General features: G+C 38.9%; 2 protein-coding genes across 10 annotated transcripts in view; one reads left to right on the forward strand and one right to left on the reverse strand.

Moving 5' to 3' along the window:
* LOC129489162 (neuroblastoma breakpoint family member 6-like) overlaps positions 1–12,086 on the forward strand; it is a 200,418-nt gene that overhangs the window by 102,666 nt on the left and 85,666 nt on the right.
* The window catches only part of STAC (SH3 and cysteine rich domain), a 179,904-nt gene that overhangs the window by 5,544 nt on the left and 162,274 nt on the right, over positions 1–12,086 (reverse strand). Inside the window, exon 11 of one of the 9 annotated variants that reach the window (XM_055283584.2) lies at positions 6,928–6,981. The exons of 7 other annotated variants lie outside the window; for them this stretch is intronic. In XM_055283584.2, coding sequence (XP_055139559.1) covers positions 6,958–6,981 — 24 coding nt within the window. In that variant the 3' untranslated portion in view covers positions 6,928–6,957. Of the gene's footprint in view, positions 1–6,927; positions 6,982–8,758; positions 8,864–12,086 lie in introns of those variants that run through there. One more of the 9 variants, XM_063636689.1, reaches the window with a different exon arrangement.

A 12,086-nucleotide genomic window follows, 5' to 3' on the forward strand; every position in this document is an offset into this window, starting at 1 on the left:
AGTAATGGGTGTAAGATGAAGCCACAAAATCTGTCAGCGCCTGGAGTATGCAGGAAATGCAAGCCATGCTAAATTCTGCTAAGACCTTTGGCTGACCTTCTGACCTATATCATGGACTAGAATTGGGCCACCAGCAAACCACTAAAATCATCACCGACAAGGAGAATGGGATCAATTCAGTTAGCATTGCCTGAGTCATTTAAGATATAGGTGGACAACAGAACAAAATCAGGGCTCTGCAGCACGGGAAAAGGGCAAACAGGTGTTAAAAGGTTTTAACTGGAGGAATGAGGTGGTCAGATTTATTTAAAACAATTCTTTCTATTCTCCTTTCCCCTCCCTTCTCTTCCCTTCCCTTTCCCTCTTCTCCTCTCCCCTACCCTTGACTTTCCTCCTTTCCCTTCCCATCTTCATCTGTCCTCTTTTTTTCTCTCGCTACCCATTCTCTCTCCATCCTTCCTCCCTCTCTCTAACCTAAAGAGACTTCCAGAAAGCTGGACAAATTTTCTTCCCATACTGATAAATCCTGACCTGACCAGCCGGCTTGTTGACATAAGCACCATGTATGCAGCAGTGGTAAGCTGGATGTCCCAACACCAACGTAAGTGCAGCATATGCAGAGCAGAGGCACCCCACATACACAGCATCCCATCTCTAGCCAGCCCAGCACATACCTAACCATGTAGCTCATCTATGGCCAGCTCCTCAGCATCTCTCAGAAACTTTGCTTTCCTAGTATGGGACACAGGCATTTTACAGTCTTCTGGATTTGAATGACTTACTCAATTTCTTCCCAATCTCATTCTCCAGAGCCTAGACTCTTTAATGGCTTGGAGGTCCTTGCTTTGGAGTTAAATGTTAACATTCAGTGTTCAATCTTTGATATTTTAGACTCTTGATCACACACCCATGTCCTCTACTTTGGTTTTTGAATTTTGTGGAAACTGAGCTGGAGCCAGACTAATTCACTCATCGTTTCAGCTGGGCAACCTTAGTTCTGCATCAATCACTCACTGTTCTATGATAACTAAAACCTTGAGGCAAACACTGATGATTGGTACTCATGGTCATTTCTGTCGTTTTCCCATGAAGCAGAGTCCTGCCTTTCCTTCTGTTGCCCATCCCTATCCTATGTGACTTAGGTGAATCCCTATCCTATGTGACTTAGGTGAATTTAATTGATCCAAGTCCTGTTTCTATCCTCCTTGTGAGTGATCCTTAGTGGTTTACATAGAACTTAGTTCCAGCCAATGAAGCAAGATGAAATATCTGCTAGGGAACCTCTGGGAAAGTTTTTTTTTCTTCCCCCCCTATTAAAAGAGATGCCTTAGGAAGAAAATCTTTCTTTGTCTGGAAGGATTCCTGGAGTGGCTGCAGCCATCTGTGACCACTAGGGGACACAGCTATCATTTCAAGGATGGTTTAGCAGAAATGTGGAAGAATTTGGTTCTCTGACCAGAAGATCAAGCCACTGAATTATCAACCCAAGAACTGACCTCTATCAGACTCTTTATTAAGGAGCAAAATAGAATCTTTGAATTTGAGTTTGAGTTTTGTAACTTGAGATGCTTATTCGTTTGCTATTACTGTTGTAACAAATTACCACAAACTTAGAAGCCTTAAACAACACCATTTATTATATCACAGTTTTGTAGGTCTAGAGGACTTCGCTGGTTTTCTCTGCTCTGGGTTTTATAAGGCCAAAATCAAGGAGTCAAAAGGGCTCTATTCCTTTCTTTCTTTGCTTTTTCTCTAGGGGAGTATTTAATTTTAGGCTCATTTAGAATGTTGCTGAGTTCAGCTCTCTGTGGCTGGAGGACTGAGATGCCTGTTTTCACCTTCTAGAGGCCACCCTCATCCTCTGGCTTGTGGTCCCCTTTCTCCATCTTCACATCCATTAATGGTAGGCTGAGTCTTTCTCATACTTTATCTCTCTTTGACTTACACTTTTATCTCATTTTTCATCTGTCCTCTTCTGCTGCATCTCCCTGACTCTAGCCAGATACATTTCTCTGTTCTTAAGGGCTCAAGTGATTAGATTTGGCCCACCTAGACAATCTAGGATATCTCCCTATCCCAGAGTCCATAACCTTCATCACATCTGCAAAGTCCCTTTTGTGTAAAATCTGGATTAGTTTCCTGTTGTTGCTACAATAAATTACCCCAAATTTGGTGGCTTATAACAACACAAATTTATTATCTTACAGTTCTAGGGTTCAGAAGTCCTAAGAACAAGGTGCTGGCAGGGCTGCATTCTTTCTAGAGGCTCTAAGAGAGAGTCTGTTTCCTTATCTTTTCCAGCTCTAGAGGTCATCACCTATATTCCTTGGCTCACGGCTCCTTCCTTCACCTTCAAGGCCAGGAGCATAGCATCTTCAAATCTCTTTCTCTCTGACCCTGGCATCATCACATCTCCTTCTCTGACTCTGGCCCTCCTGTCTTCCCCTTCTAAGGATCTCTGTGATTACACTGGGCTTACCCTGATAATCCAGATAATCCACTGGTCACAAAATCTTTAACTTAATCCATCTACAAAGTTCCTTTTGTCATATAAAGTAACATATTCCAAGTTTTGGAGATTAGGACCTGGGCATCTTTGGGGAGTTGTTATTCTGCTTACCACAGGATAAAAGGACCAAGACTATTACAATAAAACATTTAAAAAATTGCAGAAAATATGCACATATGTCTCAAAGTTCTCCTTTCAGACATACTGAATGCAGTAGGTTGAAGGAAGACTTGGCCTCAGTGTTATAAGGAGAAAATATCTCGAGGTAAAGAGATGATGCAATGAGACGCAAAGAAAACATGCTGTATAGCAAAGGCATAGATTCAACCTAAATGCCCATCAATGGTAGACTGGATAAAGAAAATATATGTACCCCAAATCTGGGGTACATATACACCATGGAATACTAAGCAGCCATAAAACAACAAGATCATGTCCTTTGCAGGGACATGGATGGAGCTGGAGGCCATTATCCTTAGCAAACTAACACAGGAACAGAAAACCAAAAAAATACCGCACGTTCTCACTTGTAAGTTGGAGCTAAATGATGAGGACACATGGACACACAAAGGGGAATAACACACACTGGGACCTTTTGGGGGTGAAGGGGAGGATGGAGGGGATCAGAAAAAATAACTAATGGGTGCTAGGCTTAATACCTAGGTGAGGAAATAATCTGTACAACAAACCTCCAGGACACAAGTTTACCTATATAACAAACCTGCACTGTACCCCTGAACTTAAAAGTTAAAGAAAACAAAATATTCTGTAGAAGAAAGGGGCTGACTGAGAAGAAAAGTCTACAAGGAAATAAATACTAAACTAACATGTATTAGAAGCAATGAAAGACTGAATTGAAACTTCAGAAAAATCAAAGTGAAGTGAGGACTACCTTGAAACAGTCTCTTGGGAGGAATTAGAGAGACATAGAGAAGTGTAAAATAATAAAGACATTAAAACTATAAAGGAAACATGGTAAACTAGAAATGATCCAACCAAAGAATGATTAAGCTCCTGGAGAAAGAGGCATTGAGAGTGAAGGGCAAATGATAAACTAGAGAAAATATTGGTCACATGTGGTACACCAGACATAAATATTCTTCAAAGGTAGAAAACTTTTTAAATAAGAAAATGGGCAAAGCACATAAATAGATTATTAAAAAAATAAATGCCCTATATATATGAGATAAAACGTATATATATGAGATAAAACGTAAGCCTCTTTAACCATCCAGAAAATGCAGATTAGCATGAAATATTATTAATCTATCAAACCAACATAACAAAAAATAATAATGTTCAATTCTTGCAAGCATGTGGTGATCTGGATATGCTCATGAACAGCATGAGCTGTGTGAGTGTAAGTTGGCACGACCTTTCTGAATGCAATTTGGCAGTATGCATTAAGAATTGTACAAGTCTTGATCTGTTTTCCTCTAAATTCCAAAGTACATCCTAAGAAAATAATCAGAGTTAGAGACAAATATTTATGTTCAGAGATGTTCATTGCAGTTATCAATACCAGTTTAAAAAATAAAAACTCTGAATATCCAATAACAAGAGAAACTTAAACACATTACTGTACATCTAGACTAAGGATTGGCAAACTTTTTCTATAAAGGGCCAAATGCTAAATATTGTAGGCTTTGCTGGCCATCTGGTCTCTGTTGCAGTGACTCAACTCAGCTATTTAGTTGTAGCATGAAAGCAGTCGCAGACCATAGATATATGAATAAATTTAGCTATGTTCTAATAAAACTTTCTTAAAACCTGTGTTTTGATAAACATTTAATGACTAAATTTTTTAAATGTTAGGAAACTAAAGAGGATATTATATCAAAATATGAATTAAAAGTTTGGCATGAAATATGCCAGTGTTTATATTGTTAATAATTTAATGGTTGAATTGCTTATGGTCTCTATTTTATCTTTTATACCTCTTAAAAATATTTTACCTCAAATTTTCTCCAAAATAAATGCATTTTGGTTTTGTAATATAAAATATTTTTTTCTGTTTTTTTTTTTAAAGCTTTGATAGAACACAAACAATAAATGAAAATGGTTCCATAGGTGCAATAAAACTATGCATGAATTTAAAGAATTTTTTTTCAGGAGGATCTTTAATTAATGTTTGGTCAACGACAGTAAAATAGACTGAATTCCACATAAATACTCAATTTATGGACTTAATTAATTTTCCTAAGTATTTTAAAGTCCACTTTTTAGATCAGTATTTTTTATTTTCTTTTTTAAAATTTTTATTTTATTTTAAGTTCCAGGATATATGTGCAGGATGTGCAGGTTTGTTAGATAGGCAAATGTGTGCCATGGTGGTTTGCTGCACCTATCAACCCATCACCTAGGTATTAAGCCCATGTGCATTACATTTTTATCCTGATGCTCTCCCTCTCACTATCCCACCACACCCCTGCCCCGACAGGCCCTAGTGTGTGTTGTTCTCTCCCTGTGTCCACGTGTTCTCATTGTTCAGCTCCCAATTATGACTGAGAACATGCAGTGTTTGGTTTTCTGTTCCTGCATTAGTTTGATGAGGATAATGGCTTCCAGCTCCATCCATGTCCCTGCAAAGGACATGATCTTGTTCCTTTTTATGGCTGCATAGTATTCTATGGCATATGTGTACCACATTTTCTTTATTCAGTCTTTCATTGATGGGCATTTGGGTTGATTCCATGTCTTTGCTATTGGGAATAGTGCTGCAACGAGCATATGCATGCATTTATCTTTATAATAAAATGATTTATATTCCTTTAGGTATATACCCAGTAATGGGATTGCTGGGTCAAATGGTATTTCTGGTTCTAGGTTTTTGAGAAATTGTCACACTATCTTCCACAATGGTTTAATTTACATTCCCACCAACAGTGTAAAAGCATTCCTATTTCTCCACAGCCTCACCAGCATCTGTTGTTTCTTGACTCTTTAATAATCACCATTCTGACTGGAGTGAGATGGTACTCTTTGTGGTTTTGATTTGCATTTCTCTAATGATTAGTGATGTTGAGCTTTTCTTCATATGTTTGCTGGCCATATAAATATCTTCTTTTGAGAAGTGTCAGTTCATGTCCTTTGCCCACTTTTTACTGGGGTTGTTTTTTTTTTTTTTTTTTTTTTGTAAATTTGTTTAAGTTCCTTGTAGATTCCGGATATTAGATCTTTGTCGTATGGGTAGATTGCAATAATTTTCTCCCATTCTGTAGGCTGTCTGTTCACTCTGATAGTTTCTTTTGCTGTGCAGAAGCTCTTTAGTTTAATTAGATCCCATTTGTCAATTTTTGCTTTTGTTGCAATTGCTTTTGATGTTTTTGTCAGGAAGCCTTTGCCTGTGCCTATGTCCTGAATGGTTGAGTTAATTTTTGTATGAGGTGTAAGAAAGGGGTCCAGCTTCAATCTTCTGCGTATGGCTAGCCCACTTCCCCAGCACCATTTATTAAATAGGGACTCCTTTCCCCATTGCTTGGTTTTGTCAGGTTTGTCAAAGATTAGATGGTTGTAGATGTGTGGTCTTATTTCTGAGACCTCTATACTGTTCCATTGGCCTATGTATCTGTTTTTGTACCAGTACTATGCTGTTTTGGTTATTGTAGCCTTGTAGTATAGCTTGAAGCCAGGTAGCGGGATGCCTCCAGCTTTGTTCTTTTTGCTTAGGGTTGCCGTGTCTATACGGGCTCTTTTTTGGTTCCATAAGAATTTTAAAGTAGTTTTTTTTCTAATTCTGTGAAGAATGTCAGTGGCCATACACCCTCCCAAGACTGAGCTGGGAAGAAGTTGAATCCCTGAATAGACCAATCACAAGTTCTGAAATTGAGGCAGTAACAAATAGCCTACCAACCAAAAAAAGCCCAGCACCAGACAGATTTACAGCTGAATTCTACCAGAGGTACAAAAAGGAGCTGGTACCATTTCTTCTGAAACTAGTCCAAACAATTGAAAAGGAGGGACCCCTCCCTAATTCATTTTATGAGGCCAGCATCATCCCGGTACTAAAACCTGGCAGAGATACAACAAAAAAAGGAAACTTCAGGCCAATATCCCTGGTGAAGATCGACGTAAAAATCCTTGGTAAAATACTGGCAAACTGAATCCAGCAGCACATCAAAAAGCTTATTCACCATGATCAAGTTGGCTTCATTCTTGGGATGCAAGGCTGGTTCAACATATGCAAATCAATACATGTAATTCACACATAAACGGAACTAAAGACAAAAACCACATGATTATTTCAATAGATGCAGAAAAGGCCTTCAATAAAATTCAACGTCCATTCATTTTAAAAACTCTCAATAAACTAGGTATTGAAGGAACATACCTCAAAATAATAAGAGCCATTTATGGCAAACCCACAGCCAATATTATACTGAATGGGCAAAAGCTGGAAGCATTCTCCTTGAAAACTGGCACAACAAAGATGTCTTCTCTCACCACTTCTATTCAACATAGTATTGGAAGTTCTGGCCAGGGCAGTCAGGCAAGAGAAAGAAATAACAGGTATTCAGATAGGAAGAGAGGAAGTCAAAATGTCTCTGTTTGCAGATGTCGTGATCCTATATCGAGTAAACTCCATCAGCTCAGCCCAAGCTTCTTAAGCTGATTCACAGCTTTGGCAAAGTCTCAGGATGCAAAATCAATGTTCAATAATCACAAGCATTACTATACACCAACAACGGACAAGCAGAGAGCCAAATCATGAATGAACTGCCATTCACAATTGCTACAAAGAGACTAAAATACCCAGAATACAGCTAACAAGGGGAGTGAAGGATCTTTTCAAGGAGAACTACAAACCACTGCTCAAGGAAGTAAGAGAGGACACAAACAAATGGAAAAGCATCCCATGCTCATGGATAGAAAGAAAAAGTATCATGTAAATGGCCATACTGCCCAAAGTAATTTATAGATTCAATGTCATTTATTCCCATTAAAGAAATGTTTTATGGTATTTTAAAGTTGATTTAATAAGGATACATTTTAAAATTTAAAAATGAAGAGGCCAGGTGCAGTGGCTTATGCCTGTAATCCTAGTACTTTGGGAGGCTGGGGATCGCTTGAGCCTAGGACTTCGAGACCAGCCTGAGCAACATGTCAAAACCCCACTTCTACATTAAATACAAAAATCATCTGGGCATGGTGGTGCACACCTGTGGTCCCAGTTGACTGGGAGGCTGAGGTGGGAGGATTACCTGAGCCTAGGGAGTGAGACCCTGCCTCACAAAAAGAAGACGAAGAAGAAGAAGAAGGAGGAGGAGGAGGAAGAGGAGGAAAAGGAGGAGGAGGAAACAGAAAACATACTTGTGTCAATGCAAACTCTCATTGTGTTCATAACAAATGGATAACTTAATCATATTTGGAAATGAGCTCTGCAAAAAAACAAAAACAAAACAAAACAATAATTATGAGACAGATTAACCCCAGAAGTAGAAAATGTGATTTAATCAAAGATGTGCATTGCGAGGTCAGGAGATCGAGACCATGGTGAAACCCCGTCTCCACTAAAAATACAAAAAATTAGCCTGGCATGGTGGCGGGCGCCTGTAGTCCCAGCTACTCAGGAGGCTGAGGCAGGAGAATGGCATGAACCCAGGAGGCAGAGCTTGCAGTGAGCTGAGATTGCGCCACTGCACTCCAGCCTGGGCGACAGAGGGAGACTCCGTCTCAAAAAAAAAAAAAAAAAAAAAAAGATGTGCATTGCATTTATCTTTAGAATCAAATTTCTTTTATTTTCTTGTTAATGTCCATTTGTCTCTTTATATTTGTAGGGTTATAAATATCATATTGGCTATTTTCTGGTGCTTACTGGGTAAGTTTAGGTGGCATTAACCACTGCAGATGAATTCCTTATTTAGGCTTTACTCTTTAGTGATAATGGTAGCCAGGAAAATGGCTTTTGCTATGTATCTGTGGTGGCCAGGCACTGTGCTAAGGCTTTATATAGGTGAGCACATTTAACTCTCACATCAAGTTCAAGAGAGAGATGCTACTATGCTGATGAGAAGGTTGATATTCAGAGGCTACTTTGTCAAAATCACACAGGATATAGATCCATTTCTGTATGACACTAGTATCTGTGCTCTTTCTATTACATACTCCCTGCAGTTAACAAGCATATTTTGAAATCTTCAACCTAAAATTACTTAGGACACTAAAGTGGAGACAAATTTTGAAATTTGTTTCTAAAATTGATTTTTTAAAGGCATTTTTTTCTTTGAAATGGCTGATGTATTTAAAAAATTGATACTATGTTTATTACCTGAGTGGTGAAATAATCTGTACACCAAACCCCCGTGACATGTAATTTGCCTGTATAAGAAACCTGCACATGTTGTACCCCTGAACCTAAAATAAAAGGAGACAATAATTATGAGCAGACTCATTTGGTTCCAGGTTCAGGCTGAAATGCTCTGTTGCATCTTGAACGTGTCTAGCTGAAGAGGCTGAATTGTTTGCCTTACCTCCTGCACACCCCAAACCCTAGCAGATTCAGTTTAACCATGAGGGCAGAGAATGCAGGTATGAGGCCCATTCCCAGAAAAATAATTGTGGGGAATATGCCAAGGAATTGGTGGGAGTCACTGAACAGATGTTCTGCTTGTAGAAATTGATCAACTTGAGCAAATTTTAATTTGCCTTCTGGTTTCACTGATTGTATTTTAATAACATAAAAACACTGTTGGACCTCAAATGGGAAAGCATAAGATTATTCTGAAAAAACAAAACAAAACAAAAAAAAACATGCTAGCAAGATTATTGAGTAACACTTTGCCAATAAAGATGAAAATTCGTCCCAAATTTATTTTATTCAAAAGACTTTCCAAATTTTTGGAACAGGAAGGATACAGTTGGGTAAAATTGGGGAAGGTTGAAGTGTTGGCATGGAATCAAGCTGGGAAAAGTGCCCATTTGCTTTGTGAGTTGTGTATCGCATCAGAGATGGGGTGTCAGTCTGATGATGATGCCTTTGCCTGGAATCAAGAATGACCCAATAGGGAGCCCAGATGAGCAAGAACTTGTTTTCAAGGAGTCCTTTGGTCCCAAGACAGCTGCCTTTATGACACTCGTCATCCTTGGGAACCAAGCTGCTCTTTATTGTTCAGCGTTCTTTCCACGTTGTTCAGGGCACATGGCTAGTGGAAAGCCTTGATTTGGAGTTTGCAGACCTGTGTTTACATTCCAGCCTGGACACTTACTAGGCTTTTGCCCCTTGAGCAAGACACATAACCTCTATGAGTGTTTGTTTTCTCATTTATAAAATAGAAATAATGAATCCATAAAATTCACAGGGCATGTGTATAAACTTTATGTATACAGTGTGTCTGTATGACATTAAATAATGACTAATAATTATGATTCTTATAACAATTATTATTGTGACAATGTTTAAGACAGTATTAATTTGTTCTTTCCTTTTCTGTGAGCCAGGGACTAGAGATAAAAAGTTCTCTTTCAAAAAGCAGACCCCAAAACAGGTCATCACATCCAAAAAGGAATAGTCATGTGGGGTTTGCATATACTTTTATGGGAGACAGAGTGGTCAGTGCAGTCTTCCAGGGGCAGGGGTAGTAGGTTTCCAGGGGTATTGTCATTAAGGGGACTCTTCGGCTGCTACTGCTCTTTACAGGCAGATGCTGGCTTCTGCCGTTACCTCTTTGGGGAGTGTGCAGGCAAGTGATAGGTTGGCAAATAACAGCCCCAGGGGGAACAAACAACTTTGGGCAGAAAATGAAGGATCAGGTGCTCTTGAGTGAGGTATATTTCATGTCAGCACATTGATGACTTTTGATCTCTTTAAACATATAATCTGTCTACAAGCAACCAGGTAAAAGAAAGCTTGTGCAATTTACAAACTGCAATGTGTCCTAAAGTGGGCATATCATATAAGCAATTTTTATAAAAGTGAAGGATGTCAATTTCAAGTAAAACTGTAAAACCAGGGCGAAACCATAGAGCCCAGTGACCCAATTTCCTAAGGATATTAGAGATTTTAACAACCAAAAATCATTAGATGGCATACACCTCTTGGGGTTATTGCATCTATATAAGCAGCAGCAGATAATGCAATTTGATATAGCGATTGTTGGATATGGTGATGTGTGTGTTGTACGTGTGTGCATTTGTGTACACATGTGCAAAGTTAAGGCCCAGGAAAACCACAACAACACTGTGTATCTTTATGTTATTAGATTCAAAAGACAAGATTGAGTATTTTAAATTGTGCTACTTTTTAAATTTTATTTTTGTAAATATATACCATGAAAGTAATTTAAATGGAAGAGAACAAAGCCATTAAATTTTTTACTACCATTGTATCATTAATATTTATTTGTTCATGGTTTATGAAGCCATCATTTAAGACGGTGACACAATATTTGAAGATATCTGCCCTCTCTCTTAGGTCTCTCCTCACTTCTCCAAAGGCAGAAGATCTCATTGCACCACAGGTGCCAGGGGTTTTTCACTGTCTCTTAAAGCTTCCTCCTGTCTTGTTCCTTCTGGGAGGGAATCAGGCCATCTTATGCCAAGTTTTGCCACAGTCCTTTCTGCTCCCTTTCTCCCATGGGGCATCTGGTACCATTAGATCCTCAGATTCAGACCAGCCCATGGTGGTGGTGGTAAGGTGGGTGGGCTGTGGTGAGGCCTCTTAGGTCTCTAGATCACATCTGGTATTCTGTCTGGTTTACTATGGTTCCATGAATGAAAACAGGGCTTCAGGTCCCGTCTGCATCTCTCCCTTTGTGTTTATCTTGGGAGAACAGTGACTGGGATCTGGGTTCAGATTTCACTATTCCAATTCCATAATATTATCATAACCCCATGAAAATTGCTTAGGGTCCTAACGTTGTCCATTAAGGAAAATATTGTCATTGAGTTAATCACTTCCGTTGTTTGTGCAATTGTTCCTAATTCTCACCATCATGAATATCACTCTGATGACTGTCTTTTTGCATAAAGTCTCCCCCTGTTTACTTTAGGTTATTTTCTTGGATACATTATAGAAAATGGAATTACTGTATTCATGAAGCTGAGCAATTTCATGGCTCTAAATACATGGTATCAAATCAGTATCCAAATGAGTGGACTAATGTCTCCCAGCATTTATGGAAGTGCCAGTTTCAATGACCCCATCTCCACCTTTGTTAAAATATATAGGGAAAATAATACTAAGAATTATTGGTCTCTTGTTTTCAATGATTTTCATTTACTTGAATTTAAAGGGAGGGTGAGTTACATTTTTTTAAAAAAGCTGTCCTCCATATTATCATTTTTCTTTAGATTTTTCCTTTTAAAGATTCTTTTGAATTGCCATAAAGAAAAGGTAAACTGGCCAGGCACGGTGGCTCACGCCTGTAATCCCAGCACTTTGGGAGGCTGAGGCAGGTAGATCACCTGAGGTCCAGAGTTCGAGAGCAGCCTGACCAACATGGAGAAACCCTGTCTGTACTAAAAATATAAAAAAATTAGCCAGGCTTGGTGGCTCATGCCTGTAATCCCAGCTGCTCTGGAGGCTGAGGCAGGAGAATGGCTTGAACCCAGGAGGTGGAGGTTGCTGCTGTGAGCCAAG

The sequence above is a fragment of the Symphalangus syndactylus genome, chromosome 1 (genome assembly GCF_028878055.3).
Source record: "Symphalangus syndactylus isolate Jambi chromosome 1, NHGRI_mSymSyn1-v2.1_pri, whole genome shotgun sequence".
In the NCBI taxonomy this organism is placed as follows: domain Eukaryota; kingdom Metazoa; phylum Chordata; class Mammalia; order Primates; family Hylobatidae; genus Symphalangus; species Symphalangus syndactylus.